General features: G+C 38.6%; 1 protein-coding gene across 5 annotated transcripts in view; it reads left to right on the plus strand.

Moving 5' to 3' along the window:
* Positions 1-5,740: 5,740 nt before the first annotated feature.
* Positions 5,741-17,962, plus strand: part of TRMT10A (tRNA methyltransferase 10A) — a 33,153-nt gene continuing 20,931 nt past the window's right edge. For 4 of the 5 annotated variants that reach the window (XR_009696503.1, XR_009696504.1, XR_009696502.1 and 1 more), the window contains exons 1-3: positions 5,741-5,927; positions 11,431-11,627; positions 15,842-16,004. Coding sequence is in view for 2 of the 5 variants with exons in the window: in XM_061164349.1 (XP_061020332.1) it covers positions 11,443-11,627; positions 15,842-16,004 (348 nt within the window). In the remaining 3 variants the exon portion in view is untranslated. Of the gene's footprint in view, positions 5,928-6,212; positions 6,386-11,430; positions 11,628-15,841; positions 16,005-17,962 lie in introns of those variants that run through there. The other variant, XM_061164350.1, reaches the window with a different exon arrangement.

Raw genomic sequence — 17,962 nt, forward strand, 5'->3', positions numbered from 1 at the left:
TCTATTTTTGCTTTACTGACTATGCCAAAGCCTTTGACTGTGTGGATCACAATAAATTGTGGAAAATTCTAAAAGAAATGGGAATACCAGACCACCTGACCTGACTCTTGAGAAATCTATATGCAGGTCAGGAAGCAACAGTTAGAACTGGACATTGAACAACAGACTGGTTCCAAATAGGAAAAGGAGTACATCAAGGCTGTATATTGTCACCCTGCTTATTTAACTTATATGCAGAGTACATCATGAGAAATGCTGGGCTGGAAGAAGCACAAGCTGGAATTAGGATTGCCGGGAGAAATATCAATAACCTCAGATATGTAGATGATACCACCCTTATGGCAGAAAGTGGAGAGGAACTAAAGAATCTCTTGATGAAAGTGAAAGAAAAGAGTGAAAAAGTTGCTTAAAGTTCAACATTCAGAAAACTAAGATCATGGCATCTGGTCCCATCACTTCATGGCATAGATGGGGAAACAGTGTCAGACTTTATTTTTGGGGGCTCCAAAATCACTGCAGATGGTGATTGCAGATGAAATTAAAAGACGCTTACTCCTTGGAAGGAAAGTTATGACCAACCTAGGTAGCATATTAAAAAGCAGAGACATTACTTTGCCAACAAAGGTCCATCTAGTCAATGCTATGTATGGGTTTTCCAGTGGTCATGTATGGATGTGAGAGTTGGACTGTGAAGAAAGCAGAGCGCCGTAAAATTTATGCTTTTGAACTGTGGTGTTGGAGAAGATGCTTGAGAGTCCCTTGGACTGCAAGGAGATCCAGCCAGTCCATCCTAAAGGAGATCTGTCCTGGGTGTTCATTGGAAGGACTGATGCTGAAGCTGAAACTCCAATACTTTGGCCACCTCATGTGAAGAGTTGACTCATTGGAAAAGACCCTGATGCTGGGAGGGATTGGGGCAGGAGGAGAAGGGGGTGACAGAGGATGAGATGGCTGGATGGCATCACCGACTCAATGGACATGGGTTTAGGTGGACTCCGGGAGTTGGTGATGGACAGGGAGGCCTGGCGTGCTGCAATTCAGGGGGTCGCAAACAGTCAGACATGACTGAGCGACTGAACTGAACTGATTGTCTCTAATCTGTCTAATTTGGAATTCTACTCCCAGAAGTTTCCTCTTAGTGTTGGGCTCTTTTCCAAGAAGGGAGTTCAGGTTTATTAAGTTTTGAGAATTCATAGACCCTCCACACCCTATAAGCACCTTCAGACCTTCCTGCTCATCCATCTGTATTCACTCTGAAATTAGAGTCTGTCAGTTTTGCTGCTAATTTCATATTGATCTCCCTTGCTTTTCAGTGAATACCTGTTGGCAGTCAGAGGTTCTCATGGCCTTTAGCTGTTCTGTTGTCTTCCCACTATTTCCTCTTATGCAGATTCTGATATTAAGTTGGAGGTTTGCTCCCACCTGTTCACATTTTGAACTTTAAAAGGATTCTTTCTTGTTGTAGCCATGATTTGTTCTTGTAATTACTGTCATTTTGCTATCCTAGATGCTCTATCTGTTTTATGAGGAGATTCAGACTGCACTGTCTCCAGTCATCTTCTTAGAGTCTTCAATAATCACATATTACTCAGAATGGTGGGGGATAGTGTATTTTTAAAAACATTTTTACAAGCTTTTTCTATATTTTTGAAGGCAATCCAAATGCAAGTTGAAATGATTACAGATGATAGGTTGATTTTGCCTTTTAGATATCTTTCATGTCATTTAAAATAAATTACGCTTTTTTTTTTTTGCTTCAGTTCAGTTCAGTAGCTCAGTTGTGTCCGACTTTTGCAACCCCATGAACCACAGTACACCAGACCTCCCTGTCCATCACCAACTCCCAGAGTCCACCCAAACCCATGTCCATTGTGTTGGCGATGCCATCCAACCGTCTCATCCTCTGTCGTCCCCTTCTCCTCCTGCCTTCAATCTTTCCCAGCATCAGAGTCTTTTCAAATAAGTCAGGTCTCCACATCAGGTAGCCAAAGTATTGGAGCTTCAGCTTCAACATCAGTCCCTTCAACAAATACCCAGGACTGATCTCCTTTAGGATGGACTGGTTGGATCTCCTTGCAGTCCAAGGGACTCTCAAGAGTCTTCTCCAACACCACAGTTCAAAAGCATCAATTCTTTGGCACTCAGCTTTCTTTACAGTCCAACTCTTACATCCATACATGACTACTGGGAAAACCATAGCATTTGGTTTTTCCAGTAGCTAGATGGAGCTTTGTTGGCAAAGTAATGTCTCTGCTTTTTAATATGCTATCATGGTTGGTCATAACTTTCCTTCCAAGGAGCAAGCATCTTTAATTTCATGGCTGCAGTCACCATGATTTTGGTGCCGAGAAAAATAGAGTCAGCCACTGTTTCCACAGTTTCCACATCTATTTGCCATGAAGTGATTGGACCGGATGCCATGATCTTAGTTTTCTGAATGCTAAGCTTTAAGCCAACTTTTTCACTCTCCTCTTTCATTTTCATCAAGAGGCTCTTTAGTTCTTCTTCACTTTCTGCCATAAGGGTGGTGTCATCTGCATATCTGAGGTTATTGATATTTCTCCTGGCAATCTTGATTCCAGCTTGTGCTTCCTGCAGCCCAGCGTTTCTCATGATGTACTCTGCATATAAGTTAAACAAGCAGGGTGACAATATACAGCCTTGACGTACTCCTTTTCCTATTTGGAACCTGTCTGTTGTTCAATGTCCAGTTCTAATTGTTGCTTCCTGACCTGCATATAGATTTCTCAAGAGTCAGGTCAGGTGGTCTGGTGTTCCCATTTCTTTTAGAATTTTCCAGTTTATTGTGATCCACACAGTCAAAGGCTTTGGATACCTACAAGTGTAACCCTATTCCCATACCTCCCCAACCTGCTGAAGAGTACTCTCATACTTATAAAATATCAGAACTAGGCTTAAAATAATTTGTGATGACTGTCCCATGTTTTCAGGCTAGCAGCTTGGAGGAGCTCATGACTTTATTACCATATTTGTGTCTTAACATTCTGATTTTACCTGTAGCCCTCTTCTCTATAATCCATAGCAGCAGTCTCCAACCTATTTGGCGCCAAAGACCAGTTTTGTGGAAGACCATTTTTCCACGGATGGTGGTGGTGGGACTGGGGCCAAGGGGTAGTTGGTTCAGGTGGTAATGTGAGGCATTGGGCACCATACATGAAGCTTTGCTTGCTACCACCAGTCACCTCCTGCTGCATGGCCTGTTTCCTAACCGGTCCATGGCCCTGAGGGTTGGGGACCCATGATCTATAGTCCAATTTAACAAACTGGCTGCTGTCTAAATGTGGTCCAAGACATGCTTTGCTTAGTACTTAAAAACAAACAAAATAGTTGCCAACACTTAAAAATCAGATTTCACATAGAAAACCAAACCTCTGGCTGCTCTTAAAAAATTGAGGTCTGATGGCATTAGGCCCAATACTTGGAACTTGCTCCCTGATTAAACAGAGAATATGCTCTCAGGTTTGTGGCACTTCTCTTCTAGATAGCTTGTGCCATTTACCTTCTAGTCATAATAGACATTATAGGTTTGTAACCTATGGTCTAGCATCTCTGATTTCAACCTCTGATGTTGGCTTAAAATACCAAATATGTGCTGGTAATTTCCATTTCTACTTAGATGTTCTGCAGACTCCCCAGAACCTATATATTCAAAACCAAACTAATTTTTTTCAAAACCTAATTTTCTTCTACTATTTGCCAAATGATCCAGTTAATAGAATTACATTCCTACAGTTGTCCAAATTAGAACTCAGATATTAAAGAATCTGCCTGCAATGCAGGAGACCCAGGTTCAATCCATGCACTGGGAAGATCCCCTGGAAAACGAAATGGCAACCCACCAGTATCCTTCCTGGAAAATCCCAAGGGCAGAGGATCCTGGCAGGCTGCAGTCCCTGGGGTCACAGACAGTCAGACATGACTGAGGGGCTAACACAGTTGTCCAAATTTTAGGGTCAGTCTTTCCTCCTTCTTTCTCATCCTACCCACAGCTTATCAGTCATGTACCAAACTATGACATGCCTTTGCTTTCACTGTTCCCAATACTTAAAATACTTTTTCTTCTTGATATCTGGAGAACTTCTATTTCCTTTCCAAGATAGAACAAATTATTCAATTTCTGAAACTATGTCACTCACCTCCAGGAACATTTAGTTGCTCCTTTCCATGTACAGGCATCTCAAGTACATTATGTTGTATGATATTTAACACCAGCTCTAAGGATTCCTCAAGAACAAAGATCATGATTTAGCTATCTTTGTATCAACAATACTAAGACAAAAAAACATGGGACTCAGTATGTCAAATAAATAAATACATGAATTTTACAAATTAATGAAAATAATACTGTTTCATATTATGGTTTTTGCCTTCCTGCATTTTCTATATGCTTTCTATATCTTTGATTAAACTGTCCATTTTTTACTAGTGCAGCTTTGGATGATACTAGAATCATTTTAAATTTCACACCCTATGACTGTAAAGTTAAATGGCTATGTCAAAGAGAAAACACATGAGGGTGTTTTAAGTAACTTAAAATTTTTGTTTTAATAAGGGTATCAGGTACTAGCACTGAAAAATATATAATTATTCATAAAACAGATCCCTGAGGGGCAACTGAACAGCTGTTGAAAGTTTTGGCGCATCACTATGCCAGCCTGAGCTCAATGACCTACATGTGAAGGGCTAAATATCCAATTACTAATCCTCCCTCAGCTACTCTTTGGCCTGATATGGAGGTAGCTGAAAAAAGATGCCCTACTAACAGATCAGAAATGGATCCAGATTTCCTTGCCAATTCTTAGTTAAAAGATCTTTTGGACTTGACATAATGAGGAAACAGACAGTGGCCTACAACCATGTTGCAGTGACAGTGTTTCAAGTAAAATTCGACGATTTAAAGCAAGAGTGACTTCAGTTTTGTAACTAAATTTACAGAATTTACAATTCTTTCAGAAAAGTCAAATCTGGAATTTAATTTCCTATTCACAGAAACCTTTAAACATGTTAGAATGTTTTCAAATATCAAGTGTAAATCACTTCAGAGTTCTTTCCATACTTAGAGGGCAGTCTTCTATTCATTGCTTCAAACATCATTCTTATCTTCGAATTCTGCAATAATCACTTATTAGAAGTAGGCCCAAATTAAAAACTAAATAGAAAATGACCACCAACCGGATTATGTTACAGCTCTTCCTCAGGTGACTTAATCTATATATAGCAAAAAGGTTACATAGTAAAGTCAGGCATTATAAACAATGAAACGTCACCCAATGTCTTACAAAACTATAAGTATATGAAAAACAGCTCAAAGAATGAATGGAGAGTAAGACTTATGGTTGTAAGGAAGAAAAGGCGTAAACATTCTAGATTTAATTACATCTTATTGGGCGCTTGATTCACTTTTAAAATCTAATTTTCCACTTCAGTTGTGTAAAATTATGTGATACTGAAAGCCTCCTGTATTATAAATACAAATAATTTAGGCAACAGATGCTTTCCTCTCATCTCAAACACGGAAGAATTATAAGCCCTTTATTAGTATCGGTCATTTTTAAGAGTAGGAATGTCTTAACATCCCTCGCCATCCCCACGAGGATATATGAATAAATGCCTGCAGGTGTACGCCTGCCTTGAATTGGAAAAACAGGTATACTCAAACACCTCCCTCTCCAGAAACCCTAACCCCAGACCCCGCCCCACACAAACCCCGCCCCTTTCTTCCACTGCGGGTCCGGAGTTGGCGCAGTGGGCTGACGAAAGACGTAACCTCCGTAGCCTCCTACGTGCAGCTCCCGGCTCTGCCTCTGGGAGTTGAAGTTTCCGAAAAAGGACCGTCTCGAGTGGTAAAGACCACTACAAAAAGCTTTCTGAGAGGTTATCAGATTCCCCGACAACTCCTCTGTTCGGTAAGTCTCTTGGCGCGGAGGCTAGCGCTCGTCTACTCTTTGATATAATCCGAGAGCAAAAGGAGCGCGTGCCGGTCCCGCCTTCCACTAGCAATAGGGCTTCCGGGGGAGAGGGAAGTGGGATAATGGAAAATGGTAGCAAAAACCCAGCTCCGGAAGGAAGTGACGTCAGAGAGCGCGCCCCTTCGCCTCGCCAAACAGCTTTCTGATTCGTCGGCTGCAAATTAACCCCGCCTCTGGAGTGCGACCGCGCGTGGGTGACATGGAGGCTAGAGTCGGGCTCGGTTCTGCCCACTAGTATAGGTCCTCTTGATGTTGACTTTTGTTTGGGGGTCGAGATATGTGTCCTAGTATGTGAAGTGTGTTCGCTTCCCAAGAATGAAGGGAGAGGGAAATCTGGACTCTGAAGGGCCGGAAAATGAGTTGTGGTTGTGCCCCTTGTTGGCAAGAGATCGTGGGCAAGTCGCTTTTCGTGTTTAAACCTCATTTTTCCTACCAGGGCTGATGTCTCTGAGTGCTGTAAAATGTGGGGAGAGGCCCAGGGGAAAGTTGCTGCAGGTGCTGTTAAAAACACGTTTTAAGAAAGGGTATTCCTTATTTACCCCCATTAGGTCATTTAATTCCGTTCTGCGGTTATTTCGACATTCCTTTGGATGTTTCTGGAAGGAAGGCTGTGTTATAAATTATTAAGACTTTAGCCCAATCAGTAAAGCCATGAAATTTTTTTTTTTTTTTTTTTAAACTTTCGGCCAGTCACACTCACGATGTGTGTTCTCCCTGCCAGGAGTTGTGCTACGAAGTGGAAATACAAGGATAATGGAGATACAATTTTTTAATTTATCTGCCCCACACCAAATTGCATTAGTCATCTTTATCCATAGTTAGTTTCATAAAACCACCAGATGATCTATATCTAACTAAACGAACCATTTAAAAAAATTCAATGCTCAAGTAAACTAAATTTGGCGCAATTATTTCTGTAATTGCTACAAAGTTGGTTGAACCTGGTGAATGAATTAAAATGTGCTGTGAATAGCACTGCATGTGAGGGACGAATGCAGACTGCCATGGTGTTTATATTTTACTTAACAGGTTAATCTGAACAAACTAGTGCATAGTTAAATGCTCACTGTATGTTACAGGCATTAGGAATTGGTGCATGTCTTTGTAAAGTGTGTTGAAAGCAATAAGGAAAGGATCTCAGTCTAGCATCATTTGATGCTTGATCATTTCATCATTCCCTGCAATGTATCTAGCTTATTCAAAGCTTTAAAAAAATTTCTTTTACTACATTCCTTTTTCTTAATTGGAAATAAAAATAGCAGTGATAATGATATTGACAAGCTCATGACCTTTCTATCTATTTGATAGGCTTTTTAAAAATACTAGTATGCAATGATAAGCAAATTAAATTTAACTTGGACTTCTTGGGAAAGGCGAAAGCTCCCCCTGGTGTGCATGAGTTGTAAACTTTTGCTGTACTTTATTATATTAAAATTTTCACAGTCTAGAGCCAATCAACTCTTGCTCTTTGGACCATCGTAGGAAATTATGAAAAACGATGCCACTGATGATAGAAATATTCTCTCCTAGAATATTAAGCAATTTCATAAAGAGAGCAATTTGTTTCCTCTGATTTTTAATTGTGCCTTAAAGTCCGCACGTTTGACTTCCGTTCCTGCATGCCAAGTCGCTTCAGTTGTGTCCGACAATTTGCGACCCTGTGAACTGTAGCCCAGGTTCCTCTGTGCGAGGATTCTCCAGGCAAAGATACTGGAGGGGGTTGCCACGCACTCCTCCAGGGAATCTTTCTGACCCAGGGATGGAACCCACGTGCATTGGCCGGGTTTTTTTGTTTGTTTGTTTGTTTTTACCACTAGCCCCACCTGGGAAGCCTGCACATTTAGCTTAATGGGCAGGTTTAGCTTATGTTTTTTGTATTGTTTTGGATATATTCATTGCTAATTTTTATTCATGTGTTTATGGAAAGGAAATAAAAGTGATCCTAGGAATCACAATATATGTTTAAAATTTTTCTTATATTTTCAGGCTTACTGTGTTTCCTCTGTCTCCTGTTTCTTAAATTGAATAGTAACCTTATTTTCTAGATTAAAAAAAAATTAATGAATGCACTCAAAGTTCTACATTTACCTCCAGTTACCTTTTTGGCCTATGTTTCTCTCAAGCTGTTACTCACATTTTTTAAATGCTCAGACATACGATTTTTTCGTTTTATTTTTTTGTCTGAACTCTGAATCAGATTGTGAGGTTGTCTTCTAATTCATCAACTACCTCTTGGAATCCAAGTAATCTGGAGTTTGCCTCATATGTTGAAATTTTTATGACTTCACTTCCTCCTTTCCAAATTGGTTCTTTTTTGTTTTTTTAGTGAATTCTTGTTTTGATATTTTTATGCCTGTTTTTCTGTACCAATTTCCCAATTTTTGTTTTTGTGGTTACTGCTCTTCATTAACTCTTTTTTCCCCCCTAATTTCCATCGTTTTATAATTTTGCTTTGCAGACTCGTCTGGAACGGAATTATAGCTTCCGTTTCCAAACTGTGTCTGTCTACTACTGATTTTGTGGTTTCATCCACCCATGACCCTTTTCAGTTCTTCAGCCCAATAGCAGAGCCTATATATGTGGCTGAGAATTTCAGTCGTATTATTGTACGTTCGTACGTCACCTCATAGCTGGGCCCAGGTTGTAGCCAAGAGGCTGGTATCTGTTCCCCTCAAGTAGTCAGCTTTGTATAAGCTATCTTTAATTTTACCTGTTGTTAGGCTTTTTTCTTGGAAAGAGGAGCCTCACCCCTGACACCAGTTTAAGGGTTCATCTTAAACTTCCTCCCATCTGTCTCCCATCCTCTGTATTGTATTATTATTTTTCTCTTTAAAGATAGGAAACCTCTTAGCTGTCTTTACACTGCAGACCCTGTTCTTAATTTTGATTTTGAAAGGCTATACTTGTTTTCTTTCCCCTTTAATATTTTATCTGCCATTGTCATGTGTTGCGAGCTTGGAAGGCAGGATGTCACAGATATAAACTTTTGGCAGTGATCTCTAGGAAGTTTCCCAATTGTTCTTTTTTTTTTTTGGTGCATTGGCATACAAGTAGAACCAAAGGGTTTTTTCCCCTCCGTTATCTTTTGGTGACACCGGTCTTCTCTGAGCCTTTCAACAGTAGGTGGGTGAAAGCAACACAGCTCTTTAAGATTGTTTGGAAATTCCCATTTTCTAAATAAGACTTTGGACTTCTAGAAGACAGTAGAGTTGGATGTGGGCTTGAATCTTTGCTCCATTACTTCATTCAACAAGTATTTTGAGGACCTATTTTGTGCAACATTTGCTCTATGTGCCTGTTTCTTAGGAATCATATAATAGCTTTGTAACTTTGGGCAAGTAATCTTGGTACCTCTTCCTTTGCAAAGGAGGCATATGTGACTACCCCTTAGGGTTTTTTTTAAGAGAGTAAACTAGATAATAACTTATTAAGTATAGTAAGAATTAATAAGTGTTTGATGTTATAATTTTCATTACTTTTAGAAGTTCTTTATAATATCATAGTCTCTCATTTGTTTGTTCTGCCAATACATAACAAGCATCTACTAAGTGCTCGGCACTGCTAGTGTTGCCAGTGTAATGTTGGGAAAAAGCAGATGTTAGCCCTGCCCAGTGGGGTTTCCAGAGGAGAGTCAAAGTTGAGTTGTCATTTCTAGGAGATGATCTCCCTTAAAAGAAGTTTGGTTGGTGGCATAAAGAAAACTTGTGAACTCTTATTTGTATTACTAGATGATTCTTTCCCCTCTTAGTAATTTTGCAGTGTGGTAAAATGTCAAGGCTTTGCTCTAGCCCCTAAATCATGCATCTTAAAATTTCTTGTCTTGCAGTCAAGATTTGATAAACTTTCTCAGTTTTCTTAGGTACCCTATATGTCCTATTACATCATTGCATGTTTAAAGAAGGTAGGAACCGTATAATAAAACCGCTGCTCAAACTATGTTCTGCGAACTTTTTTCTTTCCATTCTCTGAAATGTGGAGATTGTTCTTTTTCCTTTTAGATGTTGGCTTCTCTGCACAGACTTGTTAGCTATCTCTGTAAAGGGAAGAATTACATATTTTTGTGTAAGACCAATAGAATATTTGCAGAATTCATGCTTAGTTTTTAATAGGGATAAAGAACACACATTCTTAAGCTATGGTGTTAATAATTAAAGAGAAAAGATGTCTCAGCATTTCTATCCTTTTCCCTGCTCTAAAGGCAAGTTTAGCTCTAGACAGTGGATATAAAGATGTGGGTTGTGGTTTAGTTGCTAAGTTGTGTCTGACTCTTGCGACCCCATGGACTGTGGCCCGCCAGAATCCTCTGTCCATGGGACTTTCCAGGCAAGAATACACTGGGTTGCCATTTCCTTCTCCAGGGGCTCTTCCCGACACACACATCAATCCTGGGTCTCCTGCACTGCAGGTAGATTCTTTACCAACTGAGCTACCAGAGAAGACCCTTAAAGATGTTGGTGGTTAAATCTAAATAAGATATTTTAGGTGGCCCTGAGTATTCCACAACTGATTACAGAGTCAGTTTACATATTTTGTTTTTCAGCTGTGACTGAAGTGAAAAATTTATAATTACATATTTATAATGGAATATGTTGGGGGCAACTCAATTTGTTCTCTGTACTGTCCAAAATATAGAAATGTATAGCATACCTTTTATCAAAAACCAATTGTTGAGTGTCCACCCAGATAGTGAAATTAGCATTTTTCCTGTATGACAGTATTAAAGACAAGTACAGAAAGGTGCTTTCCAGCTCTTTAAAAAAATTATATGTTTTTCTTTTATAAAACTATATTTTCACTATATAAAATTTGGAAAATGCAGAAAGCCATGGGTGGGTCAGAATTAAAACGTGTATATATGTGTGTGTGTGTGTGTATATATATATATACATATATGTATTTTAAAACAAAATTGAACATTTTTTGTTTTGATTTTCTTATTTAACATAATTATTTCCCTTTATCACTAAATAATATTGAGAAACTTTTTCTTGGCTGCTTAGTATTCCAATCCAGTGTTATAGGTGAACTGTAATTTATATTTAGTCCCCATTTGCTGACATTCTAATTTTTTATTGTTAAAAATAGCAGTAATACATGTATTCTTTTCCATTAATTTTGTTTATATTTCCAATTAATTTACAGGAATTCTAAGGAAATAAATTATTGTAAGAAAGAGTATCAACCCAAATCTCTTCAAACACATAGGTCTGAGTAGCCTTCTGGGAAAATTGTGCTATGCTGCCAAAAGTGTATAAAAACATCCCATTTCATCAAATGATCTTTGCCAGTAAATGATGATTGATTGCCTAAGTTTGCACCTTTTTCATTACTAATATGGTTTTATTTTAATCACATCCTTTGGTCTTTTTTTTTACTTTTATTTATTTATTTTTGGTTGTAAATCATCTGTTCATGTCAGAGTTGCTTTTCAATTTTTCAGAGGCATCAAATAATGTCATCTGAAATGTTGCCAGCATTTAATGAGACTTGTAATGTTGAAAGACAGCAAGACTTAAGTGAAGATGGAGAGGAAAATCAGAAGCCAGGATTAAGTGAAAGGTTTCAACCAATATCTAAACGGCAAATGAAGAAGCTAATGAAACAGAAACAATGGGAAGAACAACGAGAACTCCGCAAGTATGTATCAAAATGCATATATTCTATCCCTATTTAGAGATATGGAATGTTGGACCTTCCGTATAGTAATTATGCAATTACATAATTATGCAATAGTAATTATGTTAATTAAATTGGGACTGTACATATTGTTAGCTCACTTTGTCAGTTGCCTACTAAAACTGTTTTAAGTTTTTTTTTTTTAGCAGTGTTGCTGAATTTACACAGTACACTTTTCTCACCCACACCTATTGTGAGTAGCACCTCAATTTCTAAAATAACCAATTTATAAAAAGGATATAGTTAGCATCTATGTCCTAGATATGGAACAAAAATAATCATCTCAGAAAGGTCAAATTTGGGCCTAACATTGATTTTGCTAGAACTATTAACAGGTTTTGGTAAGAGCAGTTAGGCTTAAGCTGTTATTATAGAAAGACAAAATTTATTAGAAAATTAATTGTTGATGTAGATGAAAGAAAAACCTGAGGTTTTTTTTTCATAATTTTACTTTTAAAAAAATGGGAGCAGCTTTTTCTTAAAAAATAACTTTTATTAAAGGGCTTCCCTGGGGTGGCTCAGATGATAAAGAATCTGCCTGCAATGTGGATACCTGGGTTTGATCCCTGGGTTGGGAAGATTCCCTGGAGAAGGGAATGGCTACCCACTCCAGTGTTCTTGCCTAGAGAATTCCATGGACAGAGGCGCCTGGTGGGCTGCAGTCCATGGGGTTGCAAAAAGTCAGACACTACTGAGTGACTAACACTTTTTTCTTCATTTTATTTTTATGGGCTTCCCTGGTAGCTCAGAGAGTAACGAATCTACCTGCAATGCAGGAGACCTGGGTTTGATCCCTGGGTTAGGAAGATCCTCTGGAGAAGGGAATGGCTACCCACTCTAGTATTCTTGACTGGAGGAATCCCATGGACAGAGGAGCCTGGCACACTACAGTCCATGGGGTCACAAAGAGTCAGACACGACTGAGCAGCTAACACTTTATTTTTCATAGTTAATTCACAATGTTGTGTTAGTTTTAGGTGTACTGGAAAGTGATTCAGTCATATATATATATGTATATGTGAAAGTAAAAATGTCAGTTGCTCAGTTGTATCCACCTCTGCGACTCCATGGACTGTAGTCCTCCAGGCTCCTCTGTCCATGGAATTCTTCAGGCAAGGGTACGGGAGTGAGTTGCCATTTCCTTCTCCAGGGGATCTTCCCGACCCAGGGATCAAACCTAGGTCTCCCGTATTGCAGGCAGATTCTTTACCATCTGAGCCACCGGGGAAGCCCCATATATACATACATATTTTTTCAGATTATTTTCCATTATAGATGATTACAAAACATTGAATATAGTTCCCTGTGTGATACAGTAGGTCCTTGTTGGTCGCGCTAGTGGTGAAGAATCCACCTGCCAATGCAGAACACGTAAAAGACATGGGTTTGATCCCTGGTTAGGGAAGATCCCCTAGAGAAAGGCATGGCAACCCACTCCAGTATTCTTGCCTGGAGAATCCTATGGACAGAGGAGCCTGGCAGGCTACAGTCCTTAGGGTTGCAATGAGTTGGACACAACTGAAGTGCCTGAGCACAGAATGTGTATGTTAATCCCAAACTCCTAACTTATCTTCCCACTCCCTTAACTGTCCACTCTTGTAACCATACGTTTCTTTTCTGTGTCTGTGTGTCTACTGCTGTTTTCTAAATAACTTTATTTATATCACTTTTTTTAGATTCCACATGTAAGTGAGATCATATTTGTCTGAGTTACTTCACTTACTGTGATAATCTCTAGATCCATCCATGCTGCTGCAAATGGCATTATTTCATTCTTGCTTATAGCTGAGTAATTTTGCATTGTGTATATATACCACATCTTCTTTCTCCATTCATTTGTCAGTGAACATTTAGGTGCTTCTGTGTCTTGGTTTTTGTAAACAGTGCTTCTGTGAATGTTGGGGGTGTATGTGTCTTTTTTAATTAGAGTTTTCTCTGGCTATATGCCCAGGAGTGGGATTGCTGGACCATATGGTAACTCTATTTTCAGTTTTTTAAGGAATCTCTATACTGTTTTCTATAGTGGCTGCACAAATTCACATTCTCACCAACAATGTAGGAGGGCTCCCTTTTCTCTTCATCCTCTCCAGCAGTTGTTATTCATAGACATTTTGATGATGGCCATATTGACTGGTGTGAGGTGATGTGATAGTTCATTGTAGTTTTGATTTGCATTTCTCCAAAGCAACATTGAGCTCCTCTTCATGTGCCTTTTGGCCATCTGTATGTTTTCTTGGAGAGAAATGTCTGTTTAGGTCTTCTGCTCAATTTTCGTTTGGGTTGTTCAGTTTTGTTTTGTTTTAATATTAAACTACATGAGCTTTTTGTTTATTTTGGAAGCAAATCCTTGTTAGTTACATCATTTGCAAATATTTACTGCCTGTCCATATGTTGTATTTTAATTTTGTTGATGGTTTCTTTTCCTGTGCAAAAGCTTTTATTTTTGTTTTTACTTTTGTTACTCTAGGAGGTGGATCAGAAAAGATCTTGCTGTGATGTATGTCAGAGTATTCTGCCTATATTTTTCTAAGAGCTTTATAGTATCTGGCCTTACATTTAGGTCTTCAATCCATTTTGAGTTTATTTTTGTGTATGGTGTTAGGGAGTGTTCTAGTTTCATTTTTTTTCAGTTTTTTCAGTGTTTTCCCAAGACCACTTACTGAAGAGACTGTCTTTCCTCTTTCCTGTACTCTTTTTTTCCCTTTGTCATAGATGAATTGATATTAATTAATTGATATGTTTCTGGGCTTCCTATCTGTTTCATTGATGTATGTGCCTCTGTGTTTGTGCCATTGTGATACTGTTTTGATGACTGTAGCTTTGTAGTATAGTCTAAAGTCAGAAAAGATGATTCCTCCAGCTTCCTCCTTTTCTCTCAGGATTATTTTGTCTATTCAGGGTCTTCTGTGTTTCCATACAAGCTTCAAAAAGTTTTGTTCTAGTTCTATGAAAAATACCATTGATATTTTGATAGGGCTTGCACCAAATCTGTAGATTGCTTACATAATATGGTCATTTTCACAGTATTCTTCTATTCCAAGAACATGGTATATCTTTGCATCCATTTGTGTAATCTTCAATTTCTTTCATCAGTGTTTTATAGTTTTCAGAGTATAGGTCTTTTGTCTCCTTAGGTTGGTTTATTCCTGGCATTTTATTCTTTTTGATGAGATGGTAAATGGGACTGTTTCCTTAGTTTCTGTTTTTGATATTTTGTTGTGTGTAGAAATGCAATAGATTTCTGTGTATTAATTTTGTATCCTACAACTTTACCAAATTCATTGTTGAGCTCTAGTAATTTTCTTCTGCATCCTTAGGCTTTTTTGTATGCAATACTGTGTTATCTGCAAACAATGACAGTTTACTTCTTTTCCAATTTGGATTCATTTTATTTCTTTCTCTTTCTGCCTGCTGTGGCTAGGATGTCCGAATCTGTGTTGAATAACAATTTTACTTTTTTTAATATATGGTTATAATTGTTGCTTGAAAATCATGTAGGGGAATGATAAAAGTAAAATTTTTTATAACTCTCAAACTCAGTATTTTAAAAGTTTTCTAAGTACATATAATGGGCTGTGTGCTGTGCTGTACTGAGTCATTCAGTTGTGTCTGACTCTTTGTGACCCCGTGAACTGTAGCCCACCAGGCTCCTCTGACATTGGAATTTTCCAGACAAGAATACTAGAGTGGGTTGCCATGCCCTCCTTCAGGGGATCTTCCCGATCCAGGGATCGAACCTTGAACCCAGGTCTCCCACATTGCAGGCAGATTCTTTACCATCTGAACCACCAGGGAAGCCCATGAATACTGGACTGGGTAGCCTATCCCGTCTCTAGGGGATCTTTCTGACCCAGGCAGTGAATCAGGGTCTCCCACATTGCAGGTGGGTTCTTTAACAGCTGAGTTACCAGGGAAGCCCCATATAACGTGCTACCAATAATAAATGAACTTATAGTTCAGATCTGTGTAAAAAATATTTTGCTTTTGCAAACTCATTTGCAAATGAGTAAAGCTTTTAGGCTATCTAAAATTGCTGATATTTGACAATTTTTGATCCACAGAAGTGGCAGTTTTTTATGATTTAGCCTACTAATTTTAAAATAATTTTTTCTTTGTTTAGAAAAGTTTTATAAATATCCAAATAACAAAAAGTTGTTTTCAATTACTAATTTTAGACAAAAGCGGAAGGAAAAACGCAAGAGAAAGCAATTAGAGCGACAATGTCAACCTGAGTCAAATTCAGATGGAAGTGACAGAAAACGTATTCGAAGAGACGTTGTTCACAGCCCACTCCGCCTTATCATCGACTGCAGTTTTGACAGCTTGATGGTGTTAAAGGTATCATGAATCATTGTCAGAAAAATCCCATAGCAGGACTAGGTTGAATAATTCTTGCTTTAATATGTAATATTACTTTGATATAATTTATGTACTAAAATGCATCTTTTTTTCTTTTTAATTGTGGTTTTAATGTACATAACAAAGTTTACTATCCTAACCATTTTTAAGTGTACAGTTCAGTAGTGCTAAGTACACTTATGTTGTGCAGCCAATCTCCAGAACTCTTTTTCATCTTGCAAAACTAAAATTTTATACCCACTGAACAACCATTTCCATTCCTCCTCCCCCAGCCCTTGGCACTGGCATTCTACTTTCTGTCTCTATGAATGTGACTACTCTGTGTGTCTTATATAAGTGGAATCCTACTTTTGTGACGGGTTTTTTTCACTGAGCATCATGTCTTCACTGTGCTGTGCTCAGCTGTTAGTCACGTCTAACTCTCTGTCACCTGGGACTGCAGCCCACCAGGCTCCTCTGTCCATGGGATTTCCCTGGCAAGAACAACGGAGTGGGTGGCCCTTTCTTACTCCAGGGGATCTTCCTGACCCAAGGATGGGACCCGTGTCTCCCACATTGAGTGGCGGATTCTTTACCACTGCACCACTTAGGAAGCCCCTGCATTGTGGTGTGTGTCAGAATTCCCTTATGTTTTAAGGTTGAATACTATTTTAGTGTATATATAGACCACTTTTTGTTTATTCTTTCATCTGTTGTCAGTGGACATTTATGTTGCTTCCCTCTCTAGGCTGTTTTGTTGGTTTCTTGTGTGTGTGTGTTTTTAAACTATTTTATTGAAGCAGTTGATTTACAATGTTGTGTTAGCTTCTATTGTACAGTAAGGTGACTCAGTTATGCATGTATATGTATATGTATATATACACACACATTTATCCCTTTTCATATTCTTTTCCATTATGATTTATTACAAGATACTGAATAAAGTTACCTGTGCTGTACAGTTGTACCTTGTTGTTACCCATTCTGTGTGTAGTAGTTTGCATCTGATAAATCCCGGGTTCCCAGTTATCTCTCTCACCCCTTGGCAGCCACAAGTCTATTCTGTCAGTCTGTTTCTGTTTTGTGGATAAGTCCACTTATGTCATATTTTTAGATTCACATGTAAGTGATGCACATTTGTCTTTCTGTCTGACTCACTTAGTATGATAATCTCTTAAGTCCATCCATGCTACTGTAAATAGCGTTGTTTCTTTTTTATGGCTGAGTAGTATTCCATTATATAAATATACCATGTCTTCTTTTTTTTTCTTAACTGGCGTATAATTGCTTTAAAATGTTCTCTTAGTTTCTACTTTACAACAGTGGAATCAGCGATATGTGTATGTGTATCCCTCCCTCTTGACCCATCCATCCCACCTGTCTAGGTCGTCACGGAACACCGGGCTGAGCTCCTTGTGTTACACAGCAGCTTCCCACTAGGGGTCCGTTTTACACGTGGTAGTGTACATGTGTCAGTGCTACTCTCTCGGTCTGTCCCACCCTCTCCTTCCCGCTGTGTCCACAAGTCCACTTTTTATATCTGTGTCTTCTACTCCTGGCCTGCAGATAGGTTCATCAGTGCCCTTCTTCTAGATTCCATATATATGCATTAATATACAATATTTGTTTTTCTCTTTCTCTTACTTCACTCTGTATGACAGACTCTGGGTTCATCCATATCATTACAAGTGACCCAATTTCTTTCCTTTTATTGCTGAGTAACATTCCATTGTATGTATGTACCATGTCTTCTTTATCCATTCATCTGTTGATGGATATTTACGTTGCTTGCATGTCCTATTGTAAATTGTAAATAGTGCTGCAGTGAACATTGGGATGCATGTATATTTTTGAATTATGGTTTTCTCTGAATGTATGCCCAGGAATGGGACTGCTGGATCATATGGTAATTCTATTTTTAGTTTTTTAAGGAACCTCCATACTATTCTCCATGGTAG

This window comes from Dama dama, chromosome 17, assembly GCF_033118175.1.
Source record: "Dama dama isolate Ldn47 chromosome 17, ASM3311817v1, whole genome shotgun sequence".
Taxonomy (NCBI): Eukaryota; Metazoa; Chordata; class Mammalia; order Artiodactyla; family Cervidae; genus Dama; species Dama dama.